The sequence below is a fragment of the Candida pseudojiufengensis genome, assembly GCF_024610245.1.
Source record: "Candida pseudojiufengensis strain CBS 10847 chromosome Unknown scaffold11, whole genome shotgun sequence".
Lineage (NCBI taxonomy): Eukaryota > Fungi > Ascomycota > Pichiomycetes > Serinales > Debaryomycetaceae > Lodderomyces > Lodderomyces pseudojiufengensis.
In genome coordinates this window covers 425,401-440,511 of record NW_026261539.1, presented here as the reverse complement: position 1 = coordinate 440,511, position 15,111 = coordinate 425,401, and the positions used below count along the sequence as shown (strand labels likewise).

At 29.6% G+C, this 15,111-nt stretch overlaps 5 protein-coding genes across 5 annotated transcripts; 2 read left to right on the top strand and 3 right to left on the bottom strand. All coding sequences in view use genetic code 12, as the record gives it.

Annotated features, from left to right (window-relative positions):
- Window positions 1–224: 224 nt before the first annotated feature.
- Window positions 225–3,500, top strand: KGF55_004939 (uncharacterized protein; the record flags this gene model as incomplete). Its single annotated transcript, XM_051759897.1, has 1 exon — window positions 225–3,500. One exon carries the CDS (start codon window positions 225–227, stop codon window positions 3,498–3,500), a length of 3,276 nt encoding a protein of 1,091 aa, XP_051612533.1.
- Window positions 3,501–3,945: 445 nt separating this feature from the next.
- Window positions 3,946–6,258, top strand: BUD6 (Bud6p; the record flags this gene model as incomplete). The annotated part of the gene is made up of 1 exon (XM_051759896.1): window positions 3,946–6,258. The coding sequence occupies one exon, from the start codon at window positions 3,946–3,948 to the stop codon at window positions 6,256–6,258; it is 2,313 nt and encodes a 770-aa protein (XP_051612532.1).
- Window positions 6,259–6,332: 74 nt separating this feature from the next.
- Window positions 6,333–7,610, bottom strand: KGF55_004937 (uncharacterized protein; the record flags this gene model as incomplete). The annotated part of the gene is made up of 1 exon (XM_051759895.1): window positions 6,333–7,610. The coding sequence occupies one exon, from the start codon at window positions 7,608–7,610 to the stop codon at window positions 6,333–6,335; it is 1,278 nt and encodes a 425-aa protein (XP_051612531.1).
- Window positions 7,611–7,882: 272 nt separating this feature from the next.
- On the bottom strand, window positions 7,883–12,001 carry KGF55_004936 (putative ubiquitin-specific protease; the record flags this gene model as incomplete). Its single annotated transcript, XM_051759893.1, has 1 exon — window positions 7,883–12,001. One exon carries the CDS (start codon window positions 11,999–12,001, stop codon window positions 7,883–7,885), a length of 4,119 nt encoding a protein of 1,372 aa, XP_051612530.1.
- Window positions 12,002–13,130: 1,129 nt separating this feature from the next.
- Window positions 13,131–14,267, bottom strand: KGF55_004935 (exosome non-catalytic core subunit; the record flags this gene model as incomplete). Its single annotated transcript, XM_051759892.1, has 1 exon — window positions 13,131–14,267. The coding sequence occupies one exon, from the start codon at window positions 14,265–14,267 to the stop codon at window positions 13,131–13,133; it is 1,137 nt and encodes a 378-aa protein (XP_051612529.1).
- Between the last annotated feature and the right edge of the window lie 844 nt (window positions 14,268–15,111).

Sequence of the window (15,111 nt, the reverse complement as noted above, 5' to 3'; positions counted from 1 at the left end):
TTTTCTTTAAATTTAAATTTTTATTTTTTTTTTTTTTTTTTTTTTTTTTAACTTTTTTTCATTTGCATACTTCAATACCCAGATCAAACGAGGTTGAAACACCATAAATATTCAATCAAAATATATTATTCACATAACTTTATAATACCTCAAACACTCAATATCACCAGATACGTGATAGGGTTCAGATAACCATAAATCAAAAGAATTAAAAGAGAATCATCATGAGTGTTTTACCACCAGATGTAAATAGTGCTTTAACTCACTTACTCGAGAATTTATTGTCATCCACTACAACTTCCAGAATAAATGCGGAAAAATCCTTGGATCAAGACTGGTCTAGTAAACAAAACGCTGAATTATTGTTAATATTTTTAGCAGAACAAGCAGTAAATGGATCCAATGACACCATAAAAGCATTTTCAGCAGTTTTATTCAGAAGAATAGCTATAAAGTCACCAAAAGAATTATCGAGTGTAACTGATAGAACCATTGGAGTCATGAGTGAGCCAGCAAAACAACAAATTAGATCTATTTTACTCCATGGATTCTCAGCTCAACAATCAAATCAAGTAAGACATAAATTATCAGATGCCATATCTGAAGTAAGTAAGGAAGATGTATCTCCACAGGGTACTTGGAATGAATTGATCCCAGCATTATTTGAAGCTGCCAAGAATCCAGATCCAAGTTTTCGTGAATCAGCATTCAGAGTATTTTCGGCATCACCAGAATTAATTGATCAATCTTATATAAATGACGTCTTACCCATTTATAACGCAGGATTTGAGGACGAAAATGATGAAGTTCGTATTGCTGCCTGTACCGCATTTGTTGCATTTTTCAAAGGATTACCAAAAAAGGTTTGGCCAAGTTTATCACCATTATTACCATACTTATTAAATTCTTTGCCAAGATTCTTACAAAATGGCCAAGACTCAGCATTAGCTTCCGTGTTTGAGTCATTGATTGAATTAGTTGAATTGGCTCCTAAGATGTTTAAAGATATGTTTCCAACAATAATTGAATTTAGCTCAGCAGTGTGTAAAAATAATGAACTAGAATCAGCTACAAGAATGGGATCGTTAGAGTTACTTACAACATTTGCTGAAGTCTCACCAGCTATGTGTAAGAGAACTCCATCATATACAGAAGAAATTGTACTAATAAATTTATCAATGTTAACAGAAGTTTGTCCAGATGACGATGATGCAGCAGAATGGAATAATAATGATGATACTGAAGAAGATGATGAGGAACCGGAATATGACGCGGCTAGACAATCATTAGATAGAGTAAGTTTACGTTTGAATGGTCAATCGATGGCTGGGCCATTATTTCAATATTTACCTGCTATGACTCAATCAGCCAATTGGAGAGAACGTCAAGCTGCATTAATGGCGTTGTCTTCAGCAGCAGAAGGTTGTTCAGACGTATTAATGAATGAAATACCAAGAATCTTGGATATGGTTTTACCCACATTAAATGATGATCATTCAAGAGTTCAATATGCTTGTTGTAATGCTTTGGGTCAAATGTCAACAGATTTTGCTGATGTGATACAAAGAACTTCTGGCGATAGAGTTTTACCTGCATTAATTCTGAAATTGACCAACAAGTCTGTACCGAGGGTTCAAGCACATGCAGCAGCTGCTTTAGTTAATTTCTCAGAAGCTGCTTCAAAAGAGATTTTGGAACCATATTTGGACGATTTATTGAACAACTTGTTAGTATTGTTACAATCACCTAAAAGATATGTTCAAGAACAGGTCTTGACAACAATTGCTATAATAGCCGACGCTGCACAAAAGACATTTGTTAAATATTATGATACATTAATGCCTTTATTAACCGATGTTTTAAAAACAGATATGGGAGATGAAAATAGATTATTGAAAGCTAAATGTATCGAATGTTCAACCTTGATTGCTTTAGCCGTTGGAAAAGAAAAATTTGAACCTCATAGTCATGATTTAATACAACTTTTTGGACATATTCAACAAACAGCTACAAATGATGATGATCCTGTCAAACAATATTTGGAACAAGCATGGGGAAGACTTTGTCGAATCTTAGGCAAAGATTTCTTACCATATGTTCCATCAGTTTTACCACCTTTAATGATTACTGCTAAAGCATCTCAAGATATCTCTTTATTGGAAGAAGATGAAGCTGAGGAATATAATAACAATGATGAGTGGGATGTCATTAACTTGTCAGGAAAATGGATTGCAGTTCATACTGCAGCATTGGACGATAAAGTTACAGCCATAGATTTATTAAGAACGTATGCTATGCAATTGAAAGAAGATTTTTATCCCTGGGTGAAGGAAATAGCCGAAGACATTGCATTACCTGGCTTAGATTTTTATTTACATGACGGTGTACGTGGATCTGCTGCCTTAACTTTAGCTTCTCTATTGAAGTGTCTTGTTGCCTCAACTGGAAATGATTCACAAGAAACGTTGCTACTTTGGTCAAAAATTTGTGATAAATTATCAGAAGTATTAAAGTCAGAACCAGTTACAGAATTATTAGTTGCATATTATACTGCATTGGTTGAATCAATTGGTGCATTAGCTCCAAATTCCATCTCAGCTCCACAAGTACAAGCTTTATCCAAATCCATCAATGCAAATTTAATCGAAATATATGAAAGAATTAAAGCTAGAGATAATGAAGATGATGAATATACTGAGGATGTTGAAGAAGATGAAGAAGAATACACAGACGAGGAATTATTGGATGAGATTAACAAAGCTGTATCATCAATATTCAAAAATACCAAAACTATAGCATTAGAAAATTTCCAAGCTATTATTCCTACCATTTCAACTTTCATTAATGAAGAAAACTCTTCATTGAAACTTTGTGGGTTATGTATAGTTTGTGATATACTAGAACATGGTGGACCAAACTCGGTTATTTATAAAGAAACATTTGTTGCAGTTTTAGCAAATTCTTTAATATCGTCCCATGCAGGAGTTCGTCAGGCTTCATCATATGCCGTTGGAGTTGCAGCACAGTTTGGTGGAGAAGACTATGGAGAATTTTGTGTTGCTTGTCTTGAACCAATGTTCAAAATGGCGTCTGTTCCAGATGCAAGAGCTGATGAAAACGTTCATGCAACTGAAAATGCAGTTGGAGCAATTGCAAAAATTTTCCATTCATATTCATCGAAGATCCCTAATATGGATGCATTGCTAGAACAATGGATAAATCTTTTACCAGTTGTACAAGATGATAATGTTGCTCCATTCACGTATGTCTTCCTTTGTACTTTAATTGAAAATAATCACCCAGCTGTTTCAAAACATGTTCCAAAGGTGGTAGATTCCGTTATACAAGCTTTAGCTCATGCCGCTATAGGTGGACAAACTGCAAATAGAGTTGCAGCATCTACTAGACAATTATTAGGTTCAATTTCTCATGATGAAGCTATAGCTATTTTACAAAAGAACCCGTCAGATATGGACATTGTTCAAAAATATTTTAGTTAAGTAGGTCAAATCCTTTAATAAACGCGTTACGCCTCGATGACACTTTGTATAATCCAAAAGAATGAACTTTCATGATTGATATTCACCTCTATTTTGAATTGATGCGTATGTATAACTTACAAGCTGATTTGATTTAATACCGACGAAGCAAGCTTGTGTTTGCCAGTGCCAGCTAAACGACAGTGATTCCAGTCGTAACACCAAAATTGGTTCTTATCATGTACAAACCTGCTCTTTAAAATTATCTTGAAATTTTATATGTAAATTCTGGCCATAATCACTCTTACACAAAATCTAAAAGGTAAATAACAAAAAAGTTCCAGATCAGGATTTTAATTCACAAGCACAAAATTGTCGTTACAACCTTTCCATTCGAAACTCATCCCATTTTTCATACCAATAAGTCCATTAGAATCATATCCTTATAGTTTTGAGTTCATTCTTAATGACAAATTCATTATCATCAGATTTACCAGCAACCAATCCACCAATTACAAGTTCAAACAATCATAATAATACCAATGCACAAAGAAAGAAACCGCTGAATTCGGTTGAATCGTGTGTCACAAGATTATTGGTATCTACCAAACATTTACTTGAGAGTCTAACTCTATGGGCAAGACAAGAGGCTGATGATAAGTTTGTCTCAGATGCATATGTCAAATTAGGTAATGATTTCAGAGCCGCTACAAGAGCTTTCAATAATGATGGAATGGATGTGTCAGACTTGGGTGATGTACCTCAGGCTTTAAGAGCTATATTGGAGACAGCATTGAGTGAAGCACCATCTCAGGAGAATCTTGATCGATTTTTACCAAACATTAGAAACATTATAGTTACTTTGTTACAAACTTTGAAAGCTAAACAGGCAAGGTTGAAAAGTCTAGCACAAGAAAGAGCTCAAGTTGAAATTAAGGCAACAAATCTGATTTCTGCATCACAATCTTATGTGCCTACTAAAACTTCAACAATACCCACAAGACAGGAAGAAATTAATAGAGTACATTCAGATAGGCAACCACGCAATTTAAATCATAGTGTCGAGCAAGAACAACCTACAGCCAGATCTTCATTGCATACGAAGGGCAACCATAATAGCAATATAGCGAATAATTCACCCGCTAGTAGTAACAATAACGTAAATACTCCACAAAGAGAAAGATTCTTATCCCCAAATAATCATAATGATCAAAACGATGCACTTTCTCAATTACAAAATGGAGATGCTCTACAACGAAGAGCAAGTAAAAGATTCAGTGCTTATCAATATGCAAAATTAACAAACTTTTCACACCAAAATGCTCTTAATAATGGTCTACCTGACACCTCCAAATCAAATGAACCAATTCCACCTATCCCCAAAACTCCAGAAATTTCAAAATATAGAAGAAAATCAACAATCCAAAACGGGGACGCTGATGAGAACACTGAAGATGAAACAGAATTTTATGTATTATTGAAAATCAACGAAAAAGTTAAAAAATCAATAGTTCAAAAACCTGTAACTTTAAATGCTATTAGATTATTATTTGTTGAAAAATTTGCATATTCACCAGGACTGGGAAACTTTCCAGATATATATATTCAAGACCCTTACTCAAAACATCTGTATGAATTGGAAGAACTGTTGATAGGCGAAGTCAAGAAAGGTTCACTTATATCATTAAACAACGCAGACACTCAATCGAAAGCTGTAACAGATTTGAACGATAAATTGGAGTCAGTTTTGTCTAAGATGGAATCAATGAGTTCCGGAATAGTAAAAAATGTACAAGACTCTATTGCAGCAATAGAAATTTCGTCTTTTAGGCCGGCAGAAACTATATCACCTGCTTCAAACATAGCAACAACTACAAAAAATGAACTGGTCAAAAATGATGTTATCAACAAGAAAGAATTACAAAAGCTTGAGAATGAAATCAGAGTTTTAAAACAGATGAATAACTCACAGGCTGCTTCATACAAGAAAGCTATACAAGATTCCCTCAAAAAACTCCAAACTCTACAAGACATTGGATTAGAAACATCTCAAGATTCGAATAGATTATATATGGAGTCGTGTCATTCAAAATTATCAGATGAATCGGATATGTTATTGACAAAAGTAGATGATTTACAAGATATGATGGAAGAAATGAGGAAAGATGTAGCACAAAGAGGTGTCAGAGTTGGAGAGAAACAATTAAAAAGCATAGTTAAAGAGATTAGTGAAGCTCGAACATCATTGAATGAAATGAATCAATTTATAACTAGAGAAAAACAAGTTTGGAAAAAGATTTGGGAATCAGAATTAGATAAAGTTTGTGAAGAACAACAATTTTTTAATTTACAAGATGATTTAACTAATGATTTACAAGAAGATTTAAAGAAAATTCAAGAAACTTATGAATTAATTGAACAATGTTCAAAAGAGCAAAATAAAAATGGATCATTTGGTGTTGGATCTACCAAGAGGAAAAATTTCTTTTTAAATAACATACCTGAACCAGGAGAGAGCTTGAACAATGTCAAAGATGCAGTGCTAATAGATATTCAGCAGTTGAATCCAGATCATGAAAGTCGTGTTGAAGCTATTGAAAGAGCCGAGAAAATGAGAGAAAGGGAAAGACAATTGTCTAGATTAAATCAATTTCAAGAAGAATTGGGAGATTTCGTCGAAGATAATAAACTAAAAAAATCTGGTGGAATTGCTGAATTGGAAAATCAAAGAATGGCAAGAGATAAAGAGAATTTAAAAAGTTCGTTTGGTATAATATAAATATAAAAATCATAATTAATGCATGAACTAACGACAAACTGATATATAAAACTTTTTCCAACCTCTAGTCTATATTACATCCATCCGTTATTTGACCTGCTTCCGTTGTAAAATTTTTTATAATAATGATCAAATACATCTGGGAAAGGGTTTACTTTACTTAAAGCTATTGAGTTTGAACCGATCAATTTTCCTTTAATTAATCCTGTATCAATCAATGTCACAAAAACATTCTCCTTATAAAAATAATGATCATTGGGTGGTATAGAATTCGGTATAGGTATCGGAACTAAATTTATATTTAGATTTTGTTGTTTTCCCTGTATTGACCAAACTTTATAAGATAAATTTCTCAAGATTAAAATATCAATTTTATTCATGATTAAAAGAATACCTTTATTTTTCAAGTATTTATAATTTTCATTGATTAATTTTTTAAATGTATTATAATCTCCAACTTTAACAGCATTTGAAACCTGTGCGAATAAATTTAAAAATTCTAGCATCGAAAGTTCATTACCATATTTTGATCTTAAATATGTAAAATCTGGTCTTTTCCCCACGATTAAACTTATAGGTATTAAATTTTCTAATATTAATTTTTGATTTTTTAAACTTGATGTATGTAATAAACACCATTCAAAATTTTCAAAACTTTTTATAAATTCATATTTTATGAAATAAAATTTACCTAAATAATATTTATACTTGATTTGTTCCAGTAGTGGAAATTCTTTCATTTTTAAAGATGTATTGTTCATATTACTAAAAATGTTTATACATAATAATGGGTTATCTAGTTTCCAATATATAAAACATAATTTATTCCCCAAATATAGTATTATGGATTTTTTATATACATTTGAATCATTTATCCTTATATTGTTGAAGATTTTCAAAATTACACTTGCCATATAATTTAACCTATATTTTCCTCCTTGCTCCTTGTAAAACATTTGATAATCTAACTTGATTGAGATTGGGATCACCATGGTAATTGTTGATTTTATAACATTTGATAGTAGCCATCCATATGTATTATTGTTAAATGCAACTGATAAGTCATTTAAATAAGTGGTTAATAAGTCAAATGAACAAAGCGCCGACCATGGATCCATCTCGGCACAGAATTTAACAAAACTGTTTACAACTAAACTGAAAGCTGGCCATTCTTCATCATACTGTGTAGTAACATTCTTGACTTTATGATTTGTAGTATTGTATATGGATGAAATAAACTTATTTTCGAGTGGTGAAATAGTTAAAAGTTTCGTCAAAGCTTGAAATTTTTGATCATTATTTGTAATTGCATGAGTCTTGTTTATCTCTCGTATGAAGTCGGAAACAGTCATTCAATGATCTATTTGATCCAAATTGTAAATGGGTAAGTGTTGATCTATTTAGATTAAGATCTTTATCATGTTTGTCCCATGTCAGTTTTTTTTTCGCGACTTGCCAGAATCATATTTGAAACCTCAGTATTTCATTCAAATAATGAAGGATTGAGAGTTAGTCGATGATCCGATGTAAGAGGTTAAAAAGAGTTTTAAATACAATTTCAGGCCAAATTTTCGTTACATGCATCATAAGCTATTTCTCTATAATTAACCCTAAATTAATAAAATTAATCAACAATTGGACTTGAACTCATTTTTTGTCGTTTAACAATATCATCACCATGTTTCAGTAAAGTTCTTTGCTTTTTAGATGTACTGCTACTACTACTAGATTCAATAGTACTTAAGTTACTTAAATCTTGTAATTCTACTTCTTTTGTAATTTCTGAATCATCAGTTAATGGAGTTATTGGTTCTTCAGCCTGAATATTTGAAATTATTTCATCATAATTGATTTCATCATTTTGTGAAACTATTTCTTCTTCATTTTGTTCTTGTTCTTCTTCATCTTCGTATGATTTATGGTACTTGGTAATTTCTTCTTCAACTTTTGTTATTGAATCTTGTTTTAACGCTTGTTCATATTTGTATCTTAAATCACCTTCAGCTAATAATTTAGCAAATTTTTCACCTCCTAATTTATTATTTTCAGATCTTTTACGATAAAATAATAAATAAGCAGCACTTGAAATAACTTCTTCTGGTTTTTCAATTTCAGTAACTCTTGAATCATTAAAATAATACCATTTATTATCTCTAAAATTTTTAACAGAAGCTGTATAATGACCACCTCCTAAACCACCATAATGATTATCAACTGCAATTAAATCATATATACAATCACCATTTGTTATAGTTGGATTTGCAACATATGAACTAATATCAAGACCTTCAATTGGAAAATCAACAACTGAATCAATTTTATCACTAAATGCTCTTGCACTATGAAATCTTTTTAAATGTATTGTTAAAATATCACCAGTTGACCATAATTGAATTGTTTTTGTTGCTCTTTTATGTGCTTTACATCTTGGACAATACCATAAATCTTGTTCACCTAAAATTTCAGGAGTACTAAAACTTTTTAAACATTCATCTAATGTAATTTTAGCTTTTTTCAATTTTTGATATTTAGCTTTATTATTTTCTAATTCTGGATTTGATAATTTTTCAATGTTTGATAACGCGTCACCATCTTTTGAAGCAAATAAGTTATTGTATACCGGTTTGTCCCATTCACATAATAATATAGAATTTTTATTAACTAAACTATTAAGTTCTTGTTGTTGTTGTTCTTCATTACGTTCATTTTGAATATTATTTTGCCCTTCATCATAGAAATTTGTTTCAAGTGGTGAATTAACATTTGATGGTTTTAAAGATTCAGAATATGCATTTGATGCAGGAGGTTCAGGTAAATTTGAATTAGATCCAAATAAATTTCCAAAATTATTTTCACTTTCAGTTTCTTCATCTGACGAATTTGATGATCTTAAAAGATGATTTCTTAAAGGTAATGGTGGTGGAGGTCTTTGTTGTACTAATTGAGGATCATAATCATCATTATATGAGGTTGAAGTAGTTGGTTTAGCATCATCAAATTTCCCAACAACCACAAACCCTTCATTTTCATCACTTTTATCTGAATTTCCTAATGATATAATTTCTGGTGAATTTGATGCCAGCATCTGTTCATCCAGCGAGGTCCTTTGTTCTTCATTATTTTTGTATTCACTCTCTGAATAACGATAAAAGGATTTTTTAGGTTCTTCTAATTGATCTGATAATAAATGAAAATCCGATAAAGCAGGTTTATGAAGCGGAACATTAATCAACCTTTCTGATTGATGTTTATTGATATTTGGATAATTACGGCCTCTTAAATGAGTTAACCCACTTTTACCACTGTAATCAGGTATATATTTCACTCTGAATCCGTATTCGCTACTTATATATGGATCAGCAATTGAAATATCACTATCGTAACCCTTGTTTTCATCTTGACCAATTTCATTTTCTTTAGATGTCAAATACTTGAAGTCCTGCTTTAAGTAATGTTCTTTATGTTTATAATCTGGATAAGTTATCTTTTTGAGTTTTTCATATTCATCAACAAGATCATAATTGCTTAATAATGAAGCGGCATCTAAAAGTTTTCGTCTAATAGTACCAAAACTATTCAATTGATCTTTTTTCAAAGTTATAAAAAGTGGGATACCAAAGAAATTACCCATACGATACAGAGTATCATCATCTTCGGCAACGTTAAATACAGGTAAAATAACATCTTCTTCAGGATTATTAGGAATAATGTATACCACAATATCATCAGGTTCTCTAATCAAATCACCAATCGGTATAAATTTATTCTTCACACGATCAACTTGAAAATCTTGATAAATTCCATGTTGAAAAATTTCATAAATAAATAAATTTGAATGATCAATTTTTAAAAATTTAGATAAATAATTGACCAAATCTTCATAATTTGAAGTCTTATTCAATTCAACTTCTAATTTCATTATTCTTTTAGGTAAGGTTGAATCTTGTGATAAATCAACTATTGTTAATGTATGATACCATTTTTTACTAATTGGTAAAGGTAATGTTAAATCATTAAATGGATCAAATGTAATTGATGTCTTTTCACAATCTGGACAAACTAAAGTTGATTGATATAACCCAGTGAATAAATCAACAATTACTGAATCATTTCTTTGTTTATGTTGATGCCAACAAGTATCTGCTAATTTCGTTATAGCTTCTGAATTATTAATATCTTCATCACTTAATTCTGGTTTTTCACAATATGGTTTTTTATATATACGATTTAAATCTTCATGTAATGCATCTAATAACCAACTCAATAATTCTTGAGAATCTTGTTGTAAATAACCAGAAAACATGGAACTATATCTTCCAATAGTTGATTTAAACTCTCTTGGTGAAATACTTGAAGAATTTTTATAAGGATCAAAAGCTTGTTTCAATAATGAACCAAACGCATTAGCAACATCACCATTGTAACCCAAGGGGTTATCTCTATTTAATTCACCTTGATATATATTATGAAAAAAATATTGATTAATTTCAGGTACATGTAATAAACATTGTAATGCTGAATTCATATAACATGTATTACCTAAATTTGATAAACCCATATGACCTCCAACTCCAACTTCATCATTATTATCTTGGAATGTTGTTGAATTTGATTTAATATATTGATCAATAGGAAAATCAGAATTACTTTTATCTTTATATTCAATAACAATATGAACATTTTCATATCGATTAGTAGAAATTCCTTTATCATATAATGTGAAACCATAGATCGATTTATCTACAACACATATGTTTTTTATGTTGAAAATGAAATTATTTACCGTGATCAAATATGGTATACTATTGTTGCTAATCTCAGTACCATTATTTATAAACCATAATCTAAAATCTTCAATTGGTTTCTTTTGTAATTTAAGCCAATATCTAATACTTTCAATTAAAGTTAAAAAAGTAGTAACTTTAGACATATGAAACATAAATGGAGACTCATCTTGTTCAGGTTGACTATATCTTGAATTACCATTTCTAAAATAACTTTGAGTTTGTTTTTTACCAATTTGATGTAATGCAAAATTTATAGGCCATCTTTCAATTTCCAATTTTCCGGAAACAGGATTAATAATGAAGTATCTTTGAACTGTTACACCTAAAATTTGAAACCAATGACTTAAATTTCTAAATACATGTTCAGAAACTGGATATGATTCATAAGGTTCTTCATTTTCAGGATATAATTGTTCATTTGTATCTAATATTAAATGAGAATCTATTGGTCCAAGTTTATGAACCAATTCTGGCCATGATTTTACTGGTTCATCTAGAAATTTATCTAAATATTGTTTTGATATGAGAAAACATGGATCACCTTCTTCCCAATTAGTTTCTTCTAATAATTCTTCAATTAGTTGCCTTCTTTCATATACTTCTTGAAATACCTCTCCATCATTTTCTTCATTTTCATTATCGTTCTCATTTTCATTTGATTCTTCTTCTTCCTCTTCTTCCCCATCTTCTTCACTTTGAGTATTTGCTCTTTGTTTAATAGATTTTCTCGAGTATGTCTTCCTCGTTAAAATTTGATTATTAGATGACTGTATAGAACTACTATCTGAAGATAATGATGAGTCACTATCATTGGGATTATTTGTCAAACTTGTAAGATTATTATCATGATTATTGATTTTGATATTTATTTGATCTAGATTCGTAATAGTATCGGATGTATTTGTTGTAATTATTCCATCATCTCCTTTATTATCTTCATAATTATCAATATTCATGATGCTGGGAAATACTGAATTACAATATGTATATGAGTGATGGAAGGTGATTAGCGGAACTAAATGAAATGATATGTGATAAGTTGTTGTAAAATTTAAATTAAAAAGATTGAAATCAAAATGTTTCAAAATCGCTAAATATAATTTTACAACCAAAAAATTTAGATACAATGATCACAATAAACTTACTCAATTAATCATATAGAATGTATGAAGAAGTAACGCAAGTTAATGGTTTATAAAATAATTAAAAAGAATATAACTTAATTACAAGATCTAATGAAGTATATAAGATATAAGATACTTATGTTTCATAATCATATTGAAGTTAAAATCTAAGGAAATTGTTGCGCGTCTTTACAAATTTTTTTGATTATTAAAATTTCGCCACATTTAAATTCATAATTTATTACTGACTTATCATCAACAACAATCAAAACTAGCAGAGTAATCAATCAAAACATAGAGACATAGGCCAATATTTAGTACCTGATTAAAGAAATTTTTTAATTTTAGTAATTCACTGTTTGAGCATGTATATAATTTAGCCTTCAAATGGAGTGTTAAGTAAGTAAAGAAATCAAAGAGCAACAACACGTACGATAATTAAAACCAAACTATTTAGTTAAAAAAGTTTAAATTTTATTCATTTGTTCCATGAACTGGTCAAATACCCATGGTCAACTACATGATGCAAAATAGAGTAATACCGACATTATATTCAACTACTTATCGAGATAGTCATCTTACAAGATTATAAAATCGGCAAGTATTTGACTTTATTTCTATTAATAAAAATTCACCAATGAATATACCATGACAATTTTTGTCGACAACTTTGATCTATGATGCACAAGGAATTAAATTGAAGAAACAAAGGTTTCAGATTAATTATAAACTTTTGCAACTCATTTAAAAAAATTTATCCTGATGAAGTTTGTTTCTCGAATTAAATTTTTTGTGTTTCAAATTCACTGTTGTCGACAAAGGCTTTCATGATATTTCATTATCAAGTTGATTAGAGAATAAGTATAATAGAAAAAGCTCCTTGATTTAAAACTTTGTACGTAAATTCATCAATTATATTTCTATGCAAAATGCTAATATCTATATAAACATATATAGCTATCTATAAACTTTCATTCATATGAATAGCTCTATTTTTTGAAATTTCAATAGCTTGTTTTAAAATATCTAAAGTAATATCACCATTTGAATTATTAATTAAACTTATTTTATTTAATTTTTTTGGATTATTTATAATTGAAATTCTTGATAATATACTTGATTCTTCTGCTTCTCCTTCTAAATCAGTTAATAAAATTGTTTGATTTTGTTTTTCTTCATCTTCTTCATCCTCATCTTCTTCTTCATCTCGGTCTTGTTCATCATCTATTTCCATTTCATCTTCATCTGTAAATGATTTAGTTGTTTCTTTTTTAATAACTCCAAAATTTGAAGAAATAGTATTTGGATCAACATTTAAATCTAATTTAAATTTATATTCAGATCTTAAATCAAAATTTAAAATTGGTTTTGAAGATGAAATCATACTTCTTAAATTTGATTTACGAGATTTTATTGAAATTTTAGTATTTATTGAATCATCTAAATAAATTCTTGGTAAATGTAATTCTTGTAAAGATTTTAAAATTGATAAAAAACATAAATCAAATATTGAATTTGTTGAAATTTCTCTTGAATAAATTTTTATATTTATATGAATAACATATGAATATATTTTATTTAAATTTGATGAATTACTTATATATTGAAATTGTTCTTGTTGTAAATCTGGATATATTATTTCCTCTTTTCCTGTTTCTTCATCTTTTATTGCAACTCCTAAATTTTTAACTTTTAATGATTCATAAGGTATTATTTTCACTTTTTTAAATACTTCAAATAAATCTTGACTTATTATCATTTCTTCATCTGTTGGTGCACCAGATCTACCTCTTAATATTTCTATTTGTGGATAAATTGTTGTATATTCTTCTTTTGAATTTGAATTTAATTCTTCAACTAAACTTAAACTTATTGTATTTATTATAACAGTTGAACCACTTTTTAAAATTGATGAACCAAATATATTATTTTTTTCTTGCTTTAGACTAACATTATTTGAAAATTCAATTGATTTAAATTCTTGAAAATTTCGTAAATTTGGTCTAATTCCAATTGATAAATGTCTTTGTAATGATACATCTGGTGCTATTCTTGCTAGTATGTCTGGAGTAAATGAAACTTGCTTTAGTTCAGTCATGATTTAATTATTCGTTTGATACGTTGATGAAGATGCTTGTACACAGTGTTTTTTGTAATAGTTTTCCTGATTCTTTATTCATGTAATGGCTAAATCTTATGCTCTTCTGTAATTGTTTCAACTTTCTTGATGATGTCGCAGAATATCTTTTCAGGACTTAAAAATAATTCTTTACGCACGCAAAACATCATCACATTGGAGCATCTAGAAAGAGCATCTAGAATGCTTCAAAACTATCAATTTTGAGAAAAGTTTGTAGAAAGTAGTTCAACCTATTTAGAATCAATAATTTGAATGTTATTTGTATGTAATTTTTGCTAATGCTATAGAGTATTTATACATTTTTCGAATATTTTAAAAGTTTGAGTGCTGCAACATCTGTTGCAAAATTAGAAAATAGTAAATTTCTGTACCAGATAAGCGATTGTTTGAGTGATTAACTCTCAATCCCTTCTTATAGATAGTTTTGCTATAAAAAAAGTTATTTTGTGGTGTTAGGATTTGATTTGATTCAGCCGTGCTAAAGGTTAGGGTTGAAAAACTCAGATAAATTTCTAGTAGACTAGACAAAAAGATGCAAAAGGACAGTCAAGCGCGGTCTATTTTTTCCTAAGTCCTAAAATGACTCTGGTAGTATTAGGTTATACTATGCATCAATATATTTGCGAAATTCTCCTACATTTTGAAAGAAGCTTCGTCTTAGTCCGAAGTGTTAGTCTTTGCCTAAGAGAGTCTTCTACAAAGAATATATTTCAACCTTATTTATTCAAGTACTCCTTTTATCATACATTCACATCCAACGGGATCCTACATGTGAATCGTTTTACTCTTATTGATTACACTA